The 15,685-nt window shown below is 52.3% G+C and overlaps 1 protein-coding gene across 2 annotated transcripts; it reads right to left on the reverse strand.

Annotated features, from left to right (window-relative positions):
* Positions 1–2,627: 2,627 nt before the first annotated feature.
* Rnf112 (ring finger protein 112) lies at positions 2,628–9,417 on the reverse strand. Of its 2 annotated transcripts, XM_090349444.1 has the most exons (14): positions 9,281–9,417; positions 9,030–9,070; positions 7,763–8,048; positions 7,371–7,577; positions 7,106–7,237; positions 6,028–6,132; positions 5,554–5,604; positions 5,265–5,321; positions 5,112–5,177; positions 4,881–5,001; positions 4,582–4,751; positions 4,453–4,506; positions 4,223–4,297; positions 2,628–4,103 (listed from the first exon to the last, which is right to left on the reverse strand). In XM_090349444.1, exons 1-14 carry the CDS (start codon positions 9,332–9,334, stop codon positions 3,633–3,635), a joined length of 1,890 nt encoding a protein of 629 aa, XP_090205570.1. In that variant the 5' UTR covers positions 9,335–9,417; the 3' UTR covers positions 2,628–3,632. The 2 variants fall into 2 exon arrangements, with proteins under 2 accessions (XP_090205570.1, XP_090205569.1); XM_090349443.1 differs by having other exon boundaries at positions 5,112–5,321.
* Positions 9,418–15,685: the final 6,268 nt, after the last annotated feature.

Genomic DNA, 15,685 nt, shown 5'->3' on the forward strand with positions numbered 1-15,685 from the left:
GACAGTGCTCGGGCCCTGAACTCAAGCCCAGGACCACAAAAATAAAACAAAACAAAACAACAACAACAAAAACTAGTGCTCTACCATTTGAGCTTTTTGCTGATTCATTGCAGATAAGAGTCTCACCAGATTTCTTTTCTTCTGATTGCAATCCCCTGATCTCAGCCGCCTGAGGAGCTAGGATTATAGGTGTGAGCCATCAGCACCCACTACAGGTTGGGTTCCTTTTCCAGGGTACATGCACAGGGGTCTCCAGGATCAGATTCACATGGGCCTGGTGGCAGTGGACCCCACCCCATCAAGACCTGGGGAAGATAAGAGATCAGAGGTCTCATCCAGGTGGCCTGAAGTCCTTTGTGGTTCATGAATGCTGCAGGTCACTGTCCCATCCTCCTGGTCACTCTCTGTCCTCTGCACAGGCAGAGCCAGTGAACTAGTCTCTAATCAGCTCATCCAATGAAAATGCCCTCTTTCCTGTTAAGCTTGTTGAAATGAGAACAAACTCCACAAGCAAGCTCAGTGTGTGCCTTTGAACTCCTGTCTGGCAAGCCTAGGAATTTGGGTCTGAGATCATATCCGGTGCCCAATATAGCTGAATCCTCTTATTATCATGTTTAGTATTTAAAAGGGTTTCTCTTCTCTCTTCCCTGGAAATCCTGAGACATAAAAATCAAAACAAGATGATGGGCGGGGTGGGGGACCAAGACATGAGAAAGGGTATCAATGTTTGTGAAGTAATGCACCTTCTATCTGGTAAATATAATGTAACCCTTCTACTAATTACAATAAAAATAATATGAAAAAAATCAAAAGGACCCAGAAAGGTTTTCCAGAAGAACCCCACCTACCCTACCAACCAATCAAAAAAAGCCAACCTACTAACTAATCAGGAGAGTTCCTGGACATAAAAGTGTTGGTGGCTGGGAGGACAGATTGTCAATACATTGAGAAAGTTACTCTCAAATGATATGCTGTGAACTCACAAAGGGAAAGAAAACTCTGGTTGGATTCCTATTTTCTTTGAAGCCAGTGCCTGAAGAGGGATGGTGTGGGGTTACTAAGAAGCACTTGAAATATATTTTCTAGAAATATGTGGTATTAGGACATTCAGCTGAAAAAAGCCATTCCAAAGAACTATTATTATGGACAGCCATACAAGTCTATGTTAGTCACTTTGCTATTTCTGCCACAAGACATGTGAGGTAATCAACTTATGAGAGGAAAAAGGTTATTTTGGCTCATGACTTCCAAGGTTTCAGTGCATGCTCTGTCAGTACATTTGGTAGAATACCTCAGAATGTCCAGGAAGCAGACAGAGACATAGAGATAGACTGAGACAGAAACAGAAACAGAGACAGAGATGAAAGAACTGAAATCCCAATATCCCTTTCAAGGCTCCACGCCCAATGACTTCACTTCCTCTCCTTAGGCTCCACCTCTTTGGACTGGGCGGCCAAGCCTTTGACTTGTGGACTTTTGAAAAACACTTAGAATTACAGGCATAAACCACCGGTGCCTGGCCAAATCTCTCTCTCTCTCTCTCTCTCTCTCTCTCTCTCTCTCTCTCTCTCTCTCTCTCTCTCTCTCTCTCTCTCTCTCTGTCTCTCTCTCTGTCTCTCTCTGTCTCTGTCTCTGTCTCTCTCTCTCTCTCTCTGTCTCTCTCTCTGTCTCTCTCTCTCTCTCTCGACTACAAGGCCAAACTCCCAGGCAAACCTCCTGTCTTTTTTTTAATTAAAGAATTTATTAACATTGATTTTTACATCATATTTCAAATGACATGTTTAACAAACAAGTATTCAAGAAGGGAATCTCTATACCCCTTGTCTTTCTAAAGTACTCAGCCTCAGGTATTTCATGATAGTAATGGAAAATGGAATCATATATTTAAGAGGCCACCTTATTTGGTTCAGAACCACATAGTCCAGATTTGGGGACTAGAGAGATTTACGGGAATAGGGGTTCTATGGCCCAAGGGATTGGACATCAGGAGTCGAGTTCGAGTTCTGGTTTGATTCTGACTCTCATTTCTCCAAGTCTCTGGGTCCTCCCCTAAGAAAATGTATATTCTGCATAATGTATGAGATGGTTTCAAGGCATAAGGAAGAGGAAGCTGGGGAAAAATGGTTTGAAGACGCCTGTATCTAACCAAATATGATGGAAGTACTCAGAGAGATGCTTCCAGAAAGCCTTTATGTAAAAACACTACACATACACAGTCCAGGCTTTGTCCCCACCCTGGCGTAGTTTCCAAAAAAAAAGAGTCACTCTCATCTGGCTCTGCCCCACCCACCCCACCCTAGCTTCGGGATTTCCCTCCATTAGGTATTTCACCACATGTCTGTTAACTGCGACTCTACTCAGCCATCTGAACCCAAACCATGTCAAGGCAAGAGCACCGGGGCCCAAAGTCCCAGTGGCCTGGCCTCTGAAGGTAGCCATGCACTTGGCTTTGGCCCGAGCCCTCCTGCCCCCATGGAGTATGGCCCTCTGACACCCCTCCCCTCACTTCTGAATTTCCATCCTCCCTCTTCCCATCCACAAACCCCAATACCAGAGCTCTTTGTCACTCCCTTCCATCCTGAGGCCCTCTAGGGGGGCTGTTTCAGTAATAGGCGGGAAAGCCGACATCCACGTACACATACATTTTATTTGTCATAAAACAAAAGGGTCTTGTGCCCAGCATCTCTTACAGTATAATATCTCAGAATTAGTCCATCTCACCCCTTCTCTACTCTGAGCCCCTAAGGTCTCCCTAAGGTCTCCATGAGGGCTGGTATTCCAGGAGCTCCATCAACGAAGAGTTCTTCTAAGAGAACACAGTGGTCTCACAAGCTTAGGGGGATGAAGGACAGAAGAATTGAATCTCCCCACTAGGTTTTCCTTTGCAGGACTTTGATAGGATCTGCTATAAACTGGCTTAGCTCAAAATGCAATCGCAGGGTGATTCTTTGGCATATAATCTGCTGGGTGAGGGTGTTCTGCAAAGGCCATAGGTGCTCCTTCTTCTGCACCGAACTGACCGAGGGCCGGAGCCTGGTGGCCTGTGGGGGAGAGCCTGGGTGCAGGGCAGCTCAAGATGTACCCCACACATCTGCCTGTGGAGGGGGGGCGGGCAGGCAGCTCAGTCCTGCTGGAGCATAAATAGCTTTGGGAAGAGTCCTGGGAACAAGCCACTGTCTATCCTACCCCGACCTCTTTGGCTCTGCCCTGTGTGTTAGCCCTTGTTGGCTTCCCTTGGTCCTGAACGCAAAGGTCAGTCATGCTGGGGCTTCTTCCATCTGTGAAGTCACAGGGTACTCGACCCAAGGGGAGACTTCTAGGAAGGCACTGCCTCCAAACACCAGGGTCGGTGTGGAAAACAAACTGGAATGGGGGAGGATGGCTCCTCACTTGTGGTGGGAGACCCTGGGGTCAAGTTCAGCTGTGATGATGGCAGATTAGCGATCATCTGTAATCAGGAATAGGCCCTGTGCTCTCTTCACTGCCTCCTGGTCCCGGTTTCTAGAGCCACCTTGAGTCCCAGTCTCAGCCAACCGCCAGGCACTGGGCCTTTAAGAGGGGCAATGGGGTACATGTGGGCCCCTCCAAACCCCCTCACCTTGTGTATCTCACCCTTTAAGGTCTCCTGGCTGCTACTCTTCCTGGAGAAGGGGTTCTCGGTCCCCTCCCTGCACCCTCTCATCCTCTTCCTTCTCCATGCATCCCACGGTGGCTGCCAGCCCAGCGCCCACACCACCCCCGACCACAGCAGCCCCAGTGGCCCCCACTGCTGCCCCAGCCGCCACCATCCCAGCCTCGGCAGCTAGCGCAGCCGCCGCCATCCCAGCCCCCACCACACCCCCTGCCAGGCCCATGAGCCCGGCCCCCACCGCGCCCCCCACCGCGGCCAGGTGGCCACAGAAGCGCATAGTGTAGGAGTCCATGAAGGCCTTGGCCTTGGCCTGCAGCTCAGCCTCCAGGGCCTCCAAGGTCTGCTCTCGCTCCTTGCACAGCAAGGCCACACCGTGGCGGGCCAAGATGGCATCCTTCTGGGTGGACAAGAGGGTCCTCATGGTGTCGGGCAGAACCCGGAGTGCAGAGAAGATGCGCTTGGTGGCTATGTCCTAGATGACACCGAAGAGGAGAAAAGAAGGTAAGCTGGCCAGGAGACCCAGGAGTCCCCTCCCTGGGATGGGCCCCACCTGGTCTGACCCTTGACCTCCCCGGCAGACCTGGGGCTCACCTGCTGCCTCACAAACTCCTCAAATTCCTTCTTGGCAGCTTCCACCTTCCTCAGGTCATGCAGCTGAGCGGCCATCTGTCCACGGGAAAGCCAGGCTGCCTCCCTCCTTCCTCCTCAGCCAGGGGCGCTGCCTGCTCATCTCTACTCCCAGGGTGCACAGGCTCCCACCTCACCCCCAGACCCCATCCTTCCCCCCTACCCCTGGGGTGGAGTGGGGGGACTCTCCGTACCTCATCTGGAGAGCTGAAACCAGGCCCTGTCCTCCCCATCCAGCCTGACAGGTTCTGCAGAGATAGCACGGCCTGGTCAGGGAGAGCAGGGACCTGCCAGGTGCCGGGGTCTCCAGGGAGTTTTCACACCTTGATCTCCTGAGCTAGCTGCTGCCCTGTGAGCAGGCGTCTGTCCCCCCTGGCCACAGTGCGCCCCTCACTCCAGTACCCCTGGCAGCGGCTCTTCGCATGCTGCGGGGCTGTGCTCAGCACGTCTGACACGTAGGCCCGGAGAAGTTGACCGAAGTCATCATCTGCATCTAAGAAAGAGATTCTTCATGCGGAGGAGACGCAGCCTGGCTGTGATTGGGTGCCCCTGGGGGGGGGGGGGGCTTCAAGGAAGCTGTGAGGAGCAACTCCCAGAAATCTCGGCCCCTGGGGACACTCACCCCCTTCTGGGCTTCCTGGGCCTTTGTTCAGCCACTGCCTCCCCGAAGCAGGCAGCAAGTAGCAGCGGGCTCGTTTCCCTAGGAGCAGCTCCTGGACCTTGGGATATTTGCTGGACAACTTCTGGAAGATGGATGGCAAGGAAGCTCTATGCTCCCTCTGGGATCCCCATCCCAGGGCCCCACCCCTATCCCATCACCTGCTCCCCCACCCCCTCCCTCTACGATGCTCACCGGGAAGATTTCACCCAGGAGCCTCTGCCCTGCCTTGCTGGAGTCACGAACCAAGAGGTCCAGGTGCTGGAAGGGAAGAGGTGCTGAGCCCAATAACCGGCAGGGGGAGGGTGTGAGGGGCAGGGATGACAAGTGCGGGAACAGGTATCTCACCTGGATTGGCACCATCCCATAATGCTTGCCCATCACCTCAGCCACACGAACAAACATCTAGGAGTGGGCATAGAGAAAGTCAAGGCTGTGCTCCAAGGGCTTCGATTCATTCTCCTGCCTCTCCTTGAACCAGTCATCTCACGCTTTACTTACCTCCTGCCCTCAAGCCCACCCACCCACCCAGTGCAAGTTGCACAAAATTCTAAGCCAAAATGGAGGGTATAAGTTTCCTCAGGTCCAGCCCTCCTGGCCTTCTGGGTGATGCTCAAGCCACCAGAGGTCACCTCACCTCCAGATAGCCCAGGTCAGTGTCCTTCAACTCCTGGGAGGTATTCAGAATCTGGAACCAAGGAGAAGAGGATGCTAATGACTGCAGGGCCAAAGCCACGTGTGGAGAAGACCCTGGCCAGAAGGCTCCCGAGAAGCCTGTGGGCCTGGAACACAGGCTGGGCCCAGCCCAGGGCCTGTTGGGCCCGAGGGGCTGCACTCATGACCAGGCATCCAAATCTCCCAGCAGGCCAAGGAAGCCTGTCTGGGGCCCTCTATGAGCCTCCACTGCCCCTGGAGAATCAAATACATCTTGAGAACAACCTATCTTCCCACCTTCACTAACTGGGAGCATCTTTCTAGTTTCTAGGGCTATCCCCAAATCTTGCAGCAACCCCATTTCACCAAGGCCTGTAAGATGCCCCCAGCCTTGAGGACACTGAGCTGGAGAAGGGCATGTGGGGTGGGCGTGCTCCTTCCGGGGGGCCTCTCTCACCTGGTAGGAACTCAGCATCATCGTGAGAGCACACAGCTTGATCCTTGTCTCTCTGCTCAGTTCTGGGCTCATGGCATCCCCTGTGTCCACCAGAAACACTGCCACCTATACAGAGGGTGGAGAGACAAGCCTCAGTGGTCAGGCCTACCTCCCTCTACCACATTCTTCTTGTTGTCACTCCTGAAGAATCTCTCTCTCCCTCCCTTCACTCCCTCTGTCCCTCCCTTCTCCGCCCCCCCCCCCCCCCCCGCTTTCTGCTAGGCCTGGGGCTTGAACTCTGGGCCCAGGCTCTGTCTTTTGCTCAAGGCTAGTGCTCTGCCATTTCAGCCACAGTGCTTCTTCTGGCTTTTTTAAAGTAGTTTATTGGAGATAAGTATCTCATGGAGGAAGTGGCATTGTGACTCAAGCTGCAGAGCACTAGCTTTGAGCTGAAGAGCTCAAGGACAGCACCCAGGCCCAGAGTTCAAGCCCCATAACCGACCAAACACACACACACACACACACACACACACACACACACACACACACACACACACAAACACACAACCTCTTGGGCCAGAGTGTGGCCTATTGGTAGAGTATTTGTCTAGCATGCACAAAGCCCTGGGTTTGATTCCTTGGTACCACATACAAAGAAAAGGTCGAAAGTGGTGCTGTGGCTCAAGTGGCAGAGCGCTAGCCTTGAGAAAGTCCAAGGACAGGACCTGGAGTTTGGCCTAGTGGTAGAGTGCTTGCCTAGCACGCACAAAAATCCAGGTTCGATTCCTCAGTACCACATGCATAGAAAAGGCCAGAAGTGGTACTGTGGCTCAAGTGGTAGAGCTCTAGCCTTGAGAAAGCCCAAGGACAGTGCTCAGGCCCTGAGTTCAAGCCCCAGGACTGGCAAAAAAACAAAGAAAGTCCAAGGACTGTGCCCAGGCCGAGTTGAAAAAAAAAAGAGTCTCATGGACTTTCTTACCCAGGCTGGCTTCAAACAGTGATCCTCAGATCTCAGCCTCCTGAGAAGCTAGGATAGTAGGCACCAGTCACCAGTGCCTGGCTTGTGTTTCTCCCACTTCCTCTGCCCTTTCTCCCTTACCTTCTTCCCTTCTTTCCCCAGTAGGAAAGGGTGGCTCCACATCCAAATACCCCTAGTGAGCCCATTGGCACCCCATCTGTACCCCTGTAGGGACCCTTCTCCTCCTCTGGGCCATTTGTCCTCACCAGACTCCTGCAGGGAGAGAAAGAGCATCAGCTGCTCCATGCCTCCTCCCCACAGACCAGGCTCCAGACTCCTCCCTCCAGAGCCAGACCTGGGGCTCTTGTCCTGATCCCCAGTAGCCTCCTGCCAGCCCCACCCTCACCAGGCCAGGCAAGCCCCGGAGCAAGTGGTCGAGGAGGAAGGACTTCCCTGAGTGCTGGTCCCCGAGGACGGCGAGGAGGCAGACTGGGGTGTCCCTGGCCAGCGGATGCTTCAGGCAGCGGTTGATGGCTCCCATCCTGAGGATGAGGCCACCCGAGGCGTTGATTCGCACCAGCAGCAGCCGTTCAGCCCTCACTGCGCAGACCTCCTGGGCGGGGCAGAGAAGGGTTCTATGAGCATCCCAACGGGACCCCACGTCCAGAGTGTGTCCAGCCTGCAGCTTCATGCCTGACCTGGCGTGCTAGAATAAGGCCAAAGCTACTACCCCCACCCCCAGGATCTGAGCAGAGATCTTGGGTCACTCCGTCCTGCAGTGAGGCTGGGTCCCCACACCTGCAGTGCAGGTGGCAGCGGCCGCTGAGGCAGGAGCTTCATCTTTTCCCCGAGACTACGGAGGCCCTTCTTCTGCTTGCAGATTTTCCGGCACTCAGGACAGCAGGGCGGCTCGCAGCCGGGGATGCGGTGCGTGCTGAAGCACCGGATGCAGAAGTCATGGCCACAGTCCAGTGAGATGGGCTCTCGGAGCCTTTCCAGACAGATGGAGCAGGTGGGTGGTTCCCGGGGTGCCATGGGACGGGGCCCCAGGCCCAGCTCCAGCTTGGGGAATGGTGCATGGGACCTGGAGAGGGGGGAAGCATGATAAAGTCATTGGAAAACAGGCTGTCATCCTAAGTACTCAAGAAGCTGAGATCTGAGGATCAAGGTTCAAAGCTAGCCTGGGCAGGCAAGCCCATGAAAACTCTTATCTCCAACTAGCTAGCAAAAAAAAAAAAACAACAAACCCAAAAAACTGAAGTAGAATTGTGGCTCAAGTGGTAGAGCACCAGCCTTGAATGGAAGGACAGGGCCCAGGCCCTGACTTAAAGCCCACGTACTGGCACACCCTTCCCCCACAAAAAAAGCAGGGTGTCTATTGGGTCCCACGCCTTCATCATCCCAGCTTCCCTTGGCCCTTCCATGGCTGGATAAAGCAGTTCCCAGAGGGACTGAGCTCTGCCCATTCCTCATTTCCTGGCAGAGGGGGATGTAGCAGAACCGAACATAAACCTAGCTCCTCCACCTCAGTCATATAACCGCAGGCAAGACCCCACCCCTGCCAGAGCCCCACTTCCTGACTGTCCCAATGGAGGGAATGGCTGGGCCCGGCATGGGGTTGAACAATCGAGATGATGTACAAGCACCCTCATCAACCCAATGCTCAGGAAAACCCTGTCCCCAGCCCTTTGGCAGCTGGGGTCCCTCAAACCAGATAGATCCCCAAGGAGTGCCTAGTCTACATCCCCTTCCTGTTGGGACAGTGAGGGGGGGGAGGGTAGCCACCACTTGGTGCCTGGGCATCCATTCTGTAGCTGAGCAGATGGCTTCAGTTCTTGGAGGATTCCTTCAGCTCAGCTCAAAGCATCTGCCTCCCTGAAGCTCCCACTCCATCCCCCCCTGCACAGCCTGCTTCCTCAGGCCTTGAACTTCCTCTCCTTGGGAGAACCTTCCTGAGCCCTTGGCCACCACCCCACAGCCGCAGGAGTCCGTGCTCCCAGACGAGCCTTTCCAGCTGACCTGCCAGGCCCACCGCACCAGCCCGCAAGGCCCCACCGCTGCTCACCAACTGTTGCTGCTGTTTCCCATGAAGCTCCATTTTCTCTCCTTGGAGATTAAATCATAAATAAATAAATAAATAAATAAATAACCTAGAACAGAATTCAGACTCCAGTCTTCAGCCTTGATTTCCAGAGCCCTTCCCCCACCCTCCCCAGGCCCATCCCCCTTCCCAGGTAGCTCTCCCCCCCACCCCCATCCCCCGCCCTGCCCAGCCCCTCTCCACTTCCACCCCAGATCATCGGACTAAAGACTTGCCCGTTTGCCAAGCCGATGACAGAAGGAAGTGACAGACAAGACGGGTCTCGGCATGGGAGGCTGGGTGGGAGAGGGTCTGCAGAGGAGAGCGGAGGCCACCAACACTTCCTCCTGGAGGGCTGGCTGAGCTGGCAGGTGAAGGGTGGGGCTGGGGAAGGATGGTTTCTCCTCCAGAGCTGACTCCCTGTCAGAGCTGGAGAATAAATGTGCCGGCTGGGTCGAGAAAAAGGAGGCTGCTGCTGGACTCACCCCAGGGGGAGGAGACAGGGCTGCGGGTACCAGGACTCCAGAAGAGGGAGGGACAGAGCCCAGCTCTGAATCCCTGGCAGAGGCTGGGATGCAGGCACGCCGAGGTGGTGAGTCGCCATGGAGACGGGAGGGAAAGATAAGGACAGGGAGGGGGAGGAGAACGGAGAGGGAGAGAGAAGCCATGTGGGTACACCCAGCACAGCAGGAAAGTGCTCTGGGAGAGGACCATGGGCCAGCACCACCCATCCTGGGCTAGCTGGGGTCCATTAGGGTCCACAGCCCAGGGTGGCAAAGGGAAAGGGTCTAAGGGAACCAGGAGAGAGGGTAACCCAAGCAGACCTAGAGACAGAGTGGCTAATTGGTCCATTCATTTGTATGACCTACTTTGCCTGAGCACCTACTATGGGCAGGCTGCTTGATGCCACCACGCTGCATGGAGCCTGGCACCTGTATCACCCTCCCCTAGTGACGCTGCTGCTTCACATCCCAGATGCAGCCTCGCACAGTTCTGTGTGTCTTTCCTCCTGCTGCCATTTTTTTCCAAGGCAAGATTGTGCAGATCCCTCTCTGGACCTTCTCACCAACTCTGGACTGGATGCCTCTCCTCCATGGTCCCTCCATGCCCAGCCACCATCCATGCTCCCAGCCCCGCTGACCCTTGGCTACTCAAACACCTTCCATGGTTCCTTAGGACCACTGATTATAACCCAAACTACCTGCCCTGCCTTCCCAGGCCTCCCTCTTCCTCTCTCTAACCTTTTCTCTCACTACAGCCTACCCTGCTTCTGTTCTTCTGTCTGGAGTTCCCTTCACCGGCTCTCCTCCCCAAGCCTTGTTCAGGTGCCATGGTCTCCTGGGTCCTTCTTACCTCTTCTTCCTAACTAGACATGGCTGGCTCCTTGGTGGTTATGGCCTGGGGAAGTCTAAATTGTGGTAGCATGGCCCGTCTGTGTGCAATTCCAGCAGGGGGCCTGGGTACTTCATTTTACTCCCTCTCTGAGCTCTGAGAGGTCCCAATGGCCCACCTAATGAGTCATTTGTGGCTGGGCACCTTGTGGCTCACACCTATCATCCTAGCTACACAGGAGGCTGGGAGCTTAGGATCCTGGTTCAAAGCCAACCTGTTCAGGAAAGTCTAGGAGACTCTTATTTCCAATTAGCCACCAAAAAAAAAGCCAGAAGTGGAGCTGTGGCCCCAAATAGTAGAATTCCAGCCTTGAGCATAAAAGCCAAATCAAGTGACTGTGCAAGGCAAGGCCTTAAGCTCAAGCCCCAATGCCTGCATACCCATCCCCCTACACACACAGAAAAAAAATTAAAAAGCAGGTTTTAACTGCTTCATCACTTCCGTGTGTGTCACATTATTTCTTTCAGTCAAATTTTTTTCTGGCAAGTCATCCACTCCTTTAGGATGAATACACTTCATGTCTACCACAGACAATAGAAAGGTGAACATGCAAGCTGGAGGACCAGGCAAAGGATGAACAAGAGGTGGCCAGCAAAGGCCTGGGGATAATTGAGCATTTCTAGCCCAATCAATGATCCAGAGGCACAAGCTAAACAGCCGAGCTGGAGTGCAGTTTGTAAAGCTCAAAGGAGGAGAGTAAGAACGTCACACAGAGATGTACAGACCCTTCACTTGTGACATCGTCCTCAGTCCCTGTCCCCACAATCCTCTCTGCAAGGCACTCGTTCTATATTTTAGGAAGATGTCATGCCCACTGGTAGAATTTCAAATAAAAAGACAGCTTGATCTTCAAACTCAATTGGTTGTAGTTATGTTTCTCCCCCTCCCCGCAGCCGCACCCCCGTACTGGAGCTTGAAGTCAGGGCTTTGACTTCTCACCTGGCTTATTTTACTGAAGGCTGGCACTTTACCACTTGAGCCACAGCTCCACTTCTGGCTATTTATTTATTGATTTATTTTTGCTGATCAATTGAAGGTAAGAGTCTCATGGACTTTGCTGCCCAGCCTGGCTTCAAACCACAATCCTCAGATCCTAGCCTCCCGAGTGGTAAGGTGTCCTGTCACGTTGCAGGTGAAAGCCACTGGCACCCAGCTTTGTAGCTATGTTTTTTTGACAGGCTCCTGCCCCAGGAAACCAGAGGCTGCTGCCCCTCCTTCAGGCCCATGCTCAGAGTAGAGCAGCCAGGAGCTCCCCTCACCCAGACGTGGGAGTCACTGAGGCACAGCCTCGCAATACAATGGTGAGCTAACTGGGGAAAGATGTTGGGGTGGGATTCCAGCACAGGGAATAGCAATGGCTCGGGCCTGGCACAGTGTAGGAGTGACTCCGGTGCAGAAGGGGCTGGTAAGATTGAAGAGCAGAATCAGAGCTAGGGGACTGAGTGAACAGATTGTGGGGGACAGACAAATGGCACATTTGGGGTTCTGTTTGTACAGTTTGGGAATCATACACAGTTTTTATCCAGGATGAATATGATCAGAGCTGTGCCTTTAAGCTGTAACTGAAGTGCTCATAGCCAATAACGGGGGGAGGGGGGGGTGCGCGCGCAGTGGGGGGGAATTAGACAGGACTGCTTGGACAGCCATCTTGGACAGCCACTTGGCATGAGCCGCCTTCTAAGTGCTGACCAGGTCCTAGGATCAGACACAGGAGCACGGCTAACATTTTGTTGTAGTGAGCAGTGCTGTGATGACTAGGTCTGTGCCCATTTCCTTTCTGGTGACTGTGATTTAGGGCTGTTTCCTCCACCGCAGAGCACATCAAACATGTGGCTCTCTGCCAGTTTCAGATGGATCAGTATTACTTCATTCAGTATCTCCAGCTTGTTCTGGAATTTTAAGAGTTTTCTGTCTGCCATGTCACCGAAAACAAGCTTCTGTTTCATTTAGGATTTAGCCAGGTGTTAATGGCTCACTCTGGAAACTCTAGCTACACAGAAAGCTGGAATGTAGAGGAACAAGTCTCAAAGCCATTCTGGGCACCAAAGTCCATGAGATTCTGTCTCCAGATGGAATAACCAGCAAAAAGCTGAGCTGGAGGTATAGTGCAAGTGGTTAGAGCACCAGTCGTGAGCAAGAAGAGTGAGGATCTGAGTTCAAGCCCTGCTACTGAATCGCACATATGAAAGAGAGAGGGGGGAGCAGGGAGGGAGGGGCTGTTACTGATGGTCACATGGAACAGGAATATGTGGATATATCTGCCAAAGGCTACATTTGGCTCCTTGATTAAAGTAAACACAGCTTGACCCTAAGTCCAGCAGCTCCTGCCTCACAAAGCTGGCAGGTTCTCACCGGACAGGTGAGTGGTCAGGGAGGCCCCCACAAAGAACAGTATTTGAAGAGTATCTGCAGACAAGAGGACAGACTAAAGAGCAACAATGGAGACTCCAGGAGAAGCAAGATCTAGAATACTTCCAGCTTCTTGAGAGGCTTCCAGAGTATTAATATGGGAAGTATGGCTGCAGAGGTTATAGAAGCTGTGATGGTTAATCTTGACTGTTAATGTGATGGGATTAAGGATGCCTACAAGATCAATAAGGCCAGACTTGTGGGTGTGTCTGTGAGGGTACTTAAGAGACCATTAGATTATGAAGGCTCTGACATCAGTAGTTTAGAACAGACCGTTGGGCTGTGAAAGTGTGGAACTGTGAGAGATGGAATCTGGATAGAGGAAGTAGGTTGATTGGGCTGTGTCTTAGAAGCTATTTCTTGCACTGGCCCCCTCTGGATGCAACTCATTCTGCTTCCTGTCCACCAGGAGGTGAACAATTCTTTTTTTTTTTTTTTTTTTTTTTTTTTTTGCCAGTCCTGGGCTTGAGCTCAGGGCCTGAGCACTGTCCTTGGACTTTCTCAAGGCTAGAGCTCTACCACTTGAGCCTCAGCACCACTTCCGGCTTTTTTCTATGTATGTGGTACCGAGGAATCGAACCCGGGTCTTTGTGCATGCTAGGCAAGCACTTTAACCACTAGGCCAAACTCCCGGCCCGGAGGTGAACAATTCTATCACACCCTTCACCGCCCTGACTCACCCATCACAGGCCCAGAAACATGAACCAGCCTACTATGGACTGACATTTCTGCGGCTGTGTGGCAGAATACAGTCCTTAGATCTCAGCCTCCTCCATAGCTAGGATTATAGGCATGAGCCACCAGTGCCCAGCAACTGAGATATTTTTGAAGTTTACAATGGATGCCTTAAACAAAGAACTCATCTGCCAGTGAAGGCCTACATCCATGATAGAAGCCCTTGGTCACTGGCCTATGGTAGGTCTTATCTGAATCTGTCCAGGCAGCCATAACAAAATACTGATTTTAAAACAACAATAACTCATTTCTTCGTAGTCTGAAGGCTAGAAGTCCAAGTCAAGGTGGCTGCAGGTTGGTTTCTTCTGAGGGTTGCCTTCTTGGCTGGTAGATGGCTATTTTCCTCCAGTGCATTCATATGGTCCTTCCTTTCTCTTTGTGTAAATGTCCTAATCTCCAGCTCCTCCTCTTTTTCCTAATCATCATCTTGTGGCAGTACTAGGGTTTAACTTGGGACTTCATGCTTCATAGGCAGGCACTCCACGCTGAGCCATGCTTCTAGTCCCTTTTTTTTTGTCCTGGATTTTATTTTTGATCAGTCATAGGGCTTGAACTCTGGGCCTGGGCCCTGTCCCTGAGTTCTTCAGCTCAAGGCTATCGCCCTACCACTTGAACCACAATGGTAGTTAATTGGAGATAAGAGTATCATGAACATTTTGTGCCCAGGCTGGCTTTGAAATGTGATCCTCAGATCTCAGCCTTCTGAATAGCTAGGATTACAGGTGTGAGCCACCTGGTTATTTTTAAGATTGGGCCTCACTTCCTGCCTGGACCAAGACACTTCTGTTTTTTGAGTCCTAGCATAGCTGGGATGGCAGGCGCATGCCACCACACCACGCCTCTTCTAATGAGATGGAGTCTGTTGGACTTTTCTCCCAAGGCTATCCTGAAACTAGGATCCTCCCAATCACAGCCTCCCAAATAGCTAGAATGCCCAGTGTGCGCTATCAGCACCTAGAGATTGCTTCTTCTTATCTGTCCAATAGTCACTGGCTCAGGAATTACCCTCATGACCTCACAGTTCACCTCATTTGCTCTTCATTTGGAGGAAACAATTCAGTCCCCAGCAGGTCCTAAGTGGACATGAAGAGTGTAAGCCAACGAGCTAGGAAGGGCCAGGAGGGGCCAGAAATGCCCTGGCTATCAGGATAAGAAAGTTGGATTCTGTCCCCTAAAAATAATAGGCAGTAATAATAACAAAGCAAAAACAGAACTTGCAGTAGTTTTTGGACTCTTACTCTAGAAGTTGGCAGGACAGAGAAATCAGGTGGGGGGGGGCAGGAAGCTGAGACTCAGTGTACAGGAGGCAGGAAGAGGGGCTGGAGGCATCTGGAGATTGGAGCCTTTGCCCATGACCCCTCAGGGGGATATTACCTCCTAGCCTCTCAGGTTTGTTTTGTTTTGTTTGCTTGCTTGGTTTTGCCAGCCTTAGAGCTTGAACTCAGGATTTGGCACCGTCCCTGAAATTCCTTTGCTCAAGCCTAGCACTCCACCACTTGAGCCACAGCACCACTTTTCTGTTTATGTGGTACTGAGGAATGGAACCCAGGGCTTCATGCATGCTAGGCAAGCACTCTACCACTAAGCCATATTCCCAGCCCATAGCCCCTTATTTTACAGCAACCCTTCCCTTCTCTCCTCTTCTCTCCTCTCCTCTCCTCTCCTCTCCTCTCTTCTCCTCTTCTCTGTTTTTGAGTCAGGGGTTTCTGTTGTCCAGGCTGGTCTCTAATTCCTGGCTGAAAGACCCTCCCACCTCAGCCTGCTGAGAGATTGACTACATGTGCTCATGTCACACTATCTGGCTCTCACAGCAGTTTGCTACGTGTAAGTTTCAACAAACATCAACTAAATGTATCACAAAGTAGGGGAGAACGCAGTGTCAAGTGTTGGTGGCTTAAGCCTGTACTCCTAGCTGCTCAGATCTGAGGATTGTGGTTCCAAACCAGCCTGGGTAGGAAAGTCTGTGAGACTCTGAGACTCTCACCTCAAAAAAAAAAGTTGCCAGTGGAGCTATGGCTCAAAGTATTAGCCTTGAGCAAAAAGAGCTCAGGGACAGCTCCCAAAGCCTGAGTTCAAGCCCCAAGAAAAAAAAAAAAGAGTAGGGA

The sequence above is a fragment of the Megascapheus bottae genome, chromosome 17 (genome assembly GCF_031878675.1).
Source record: "Megascapheus bottae isolate mThoBot1 chromosome 17, mThoBot2.hap1, whole genome shotgun sequence".
Classification (NCBI taxonomy): Eukaryota; Metazoa; Chordata; class Mammalia; order Rodentia; family Geomyidae; genus Megascapheus; species Megascapheus bottae.

Bases quoted from the DNA above. Each gene is read 5' to 3' on its own strand.
- Rnf112 (XM_090349443.1), bottom strand. From the start codon at position 9,334: ATGCCGAGACCCGTCTTGTCTGTCACTTCCTTCTGTCATCGGCTTGGC. The intron at 8,049-9,029 runs GTGAGCAGCGGT...CCCCCTCTCCAG, and splicing joins GGAAACAGCAGCAACAGTTG to GTCCCATGCACCATTCCCCA. The intron at 5,605-6,027 runs GTGAGAGAGGCC...CCTTGGTTCCAG, and splicing joins TGATGCTGAGTTCCTACCAG to ATTCTGAATACCTCCCAGGA.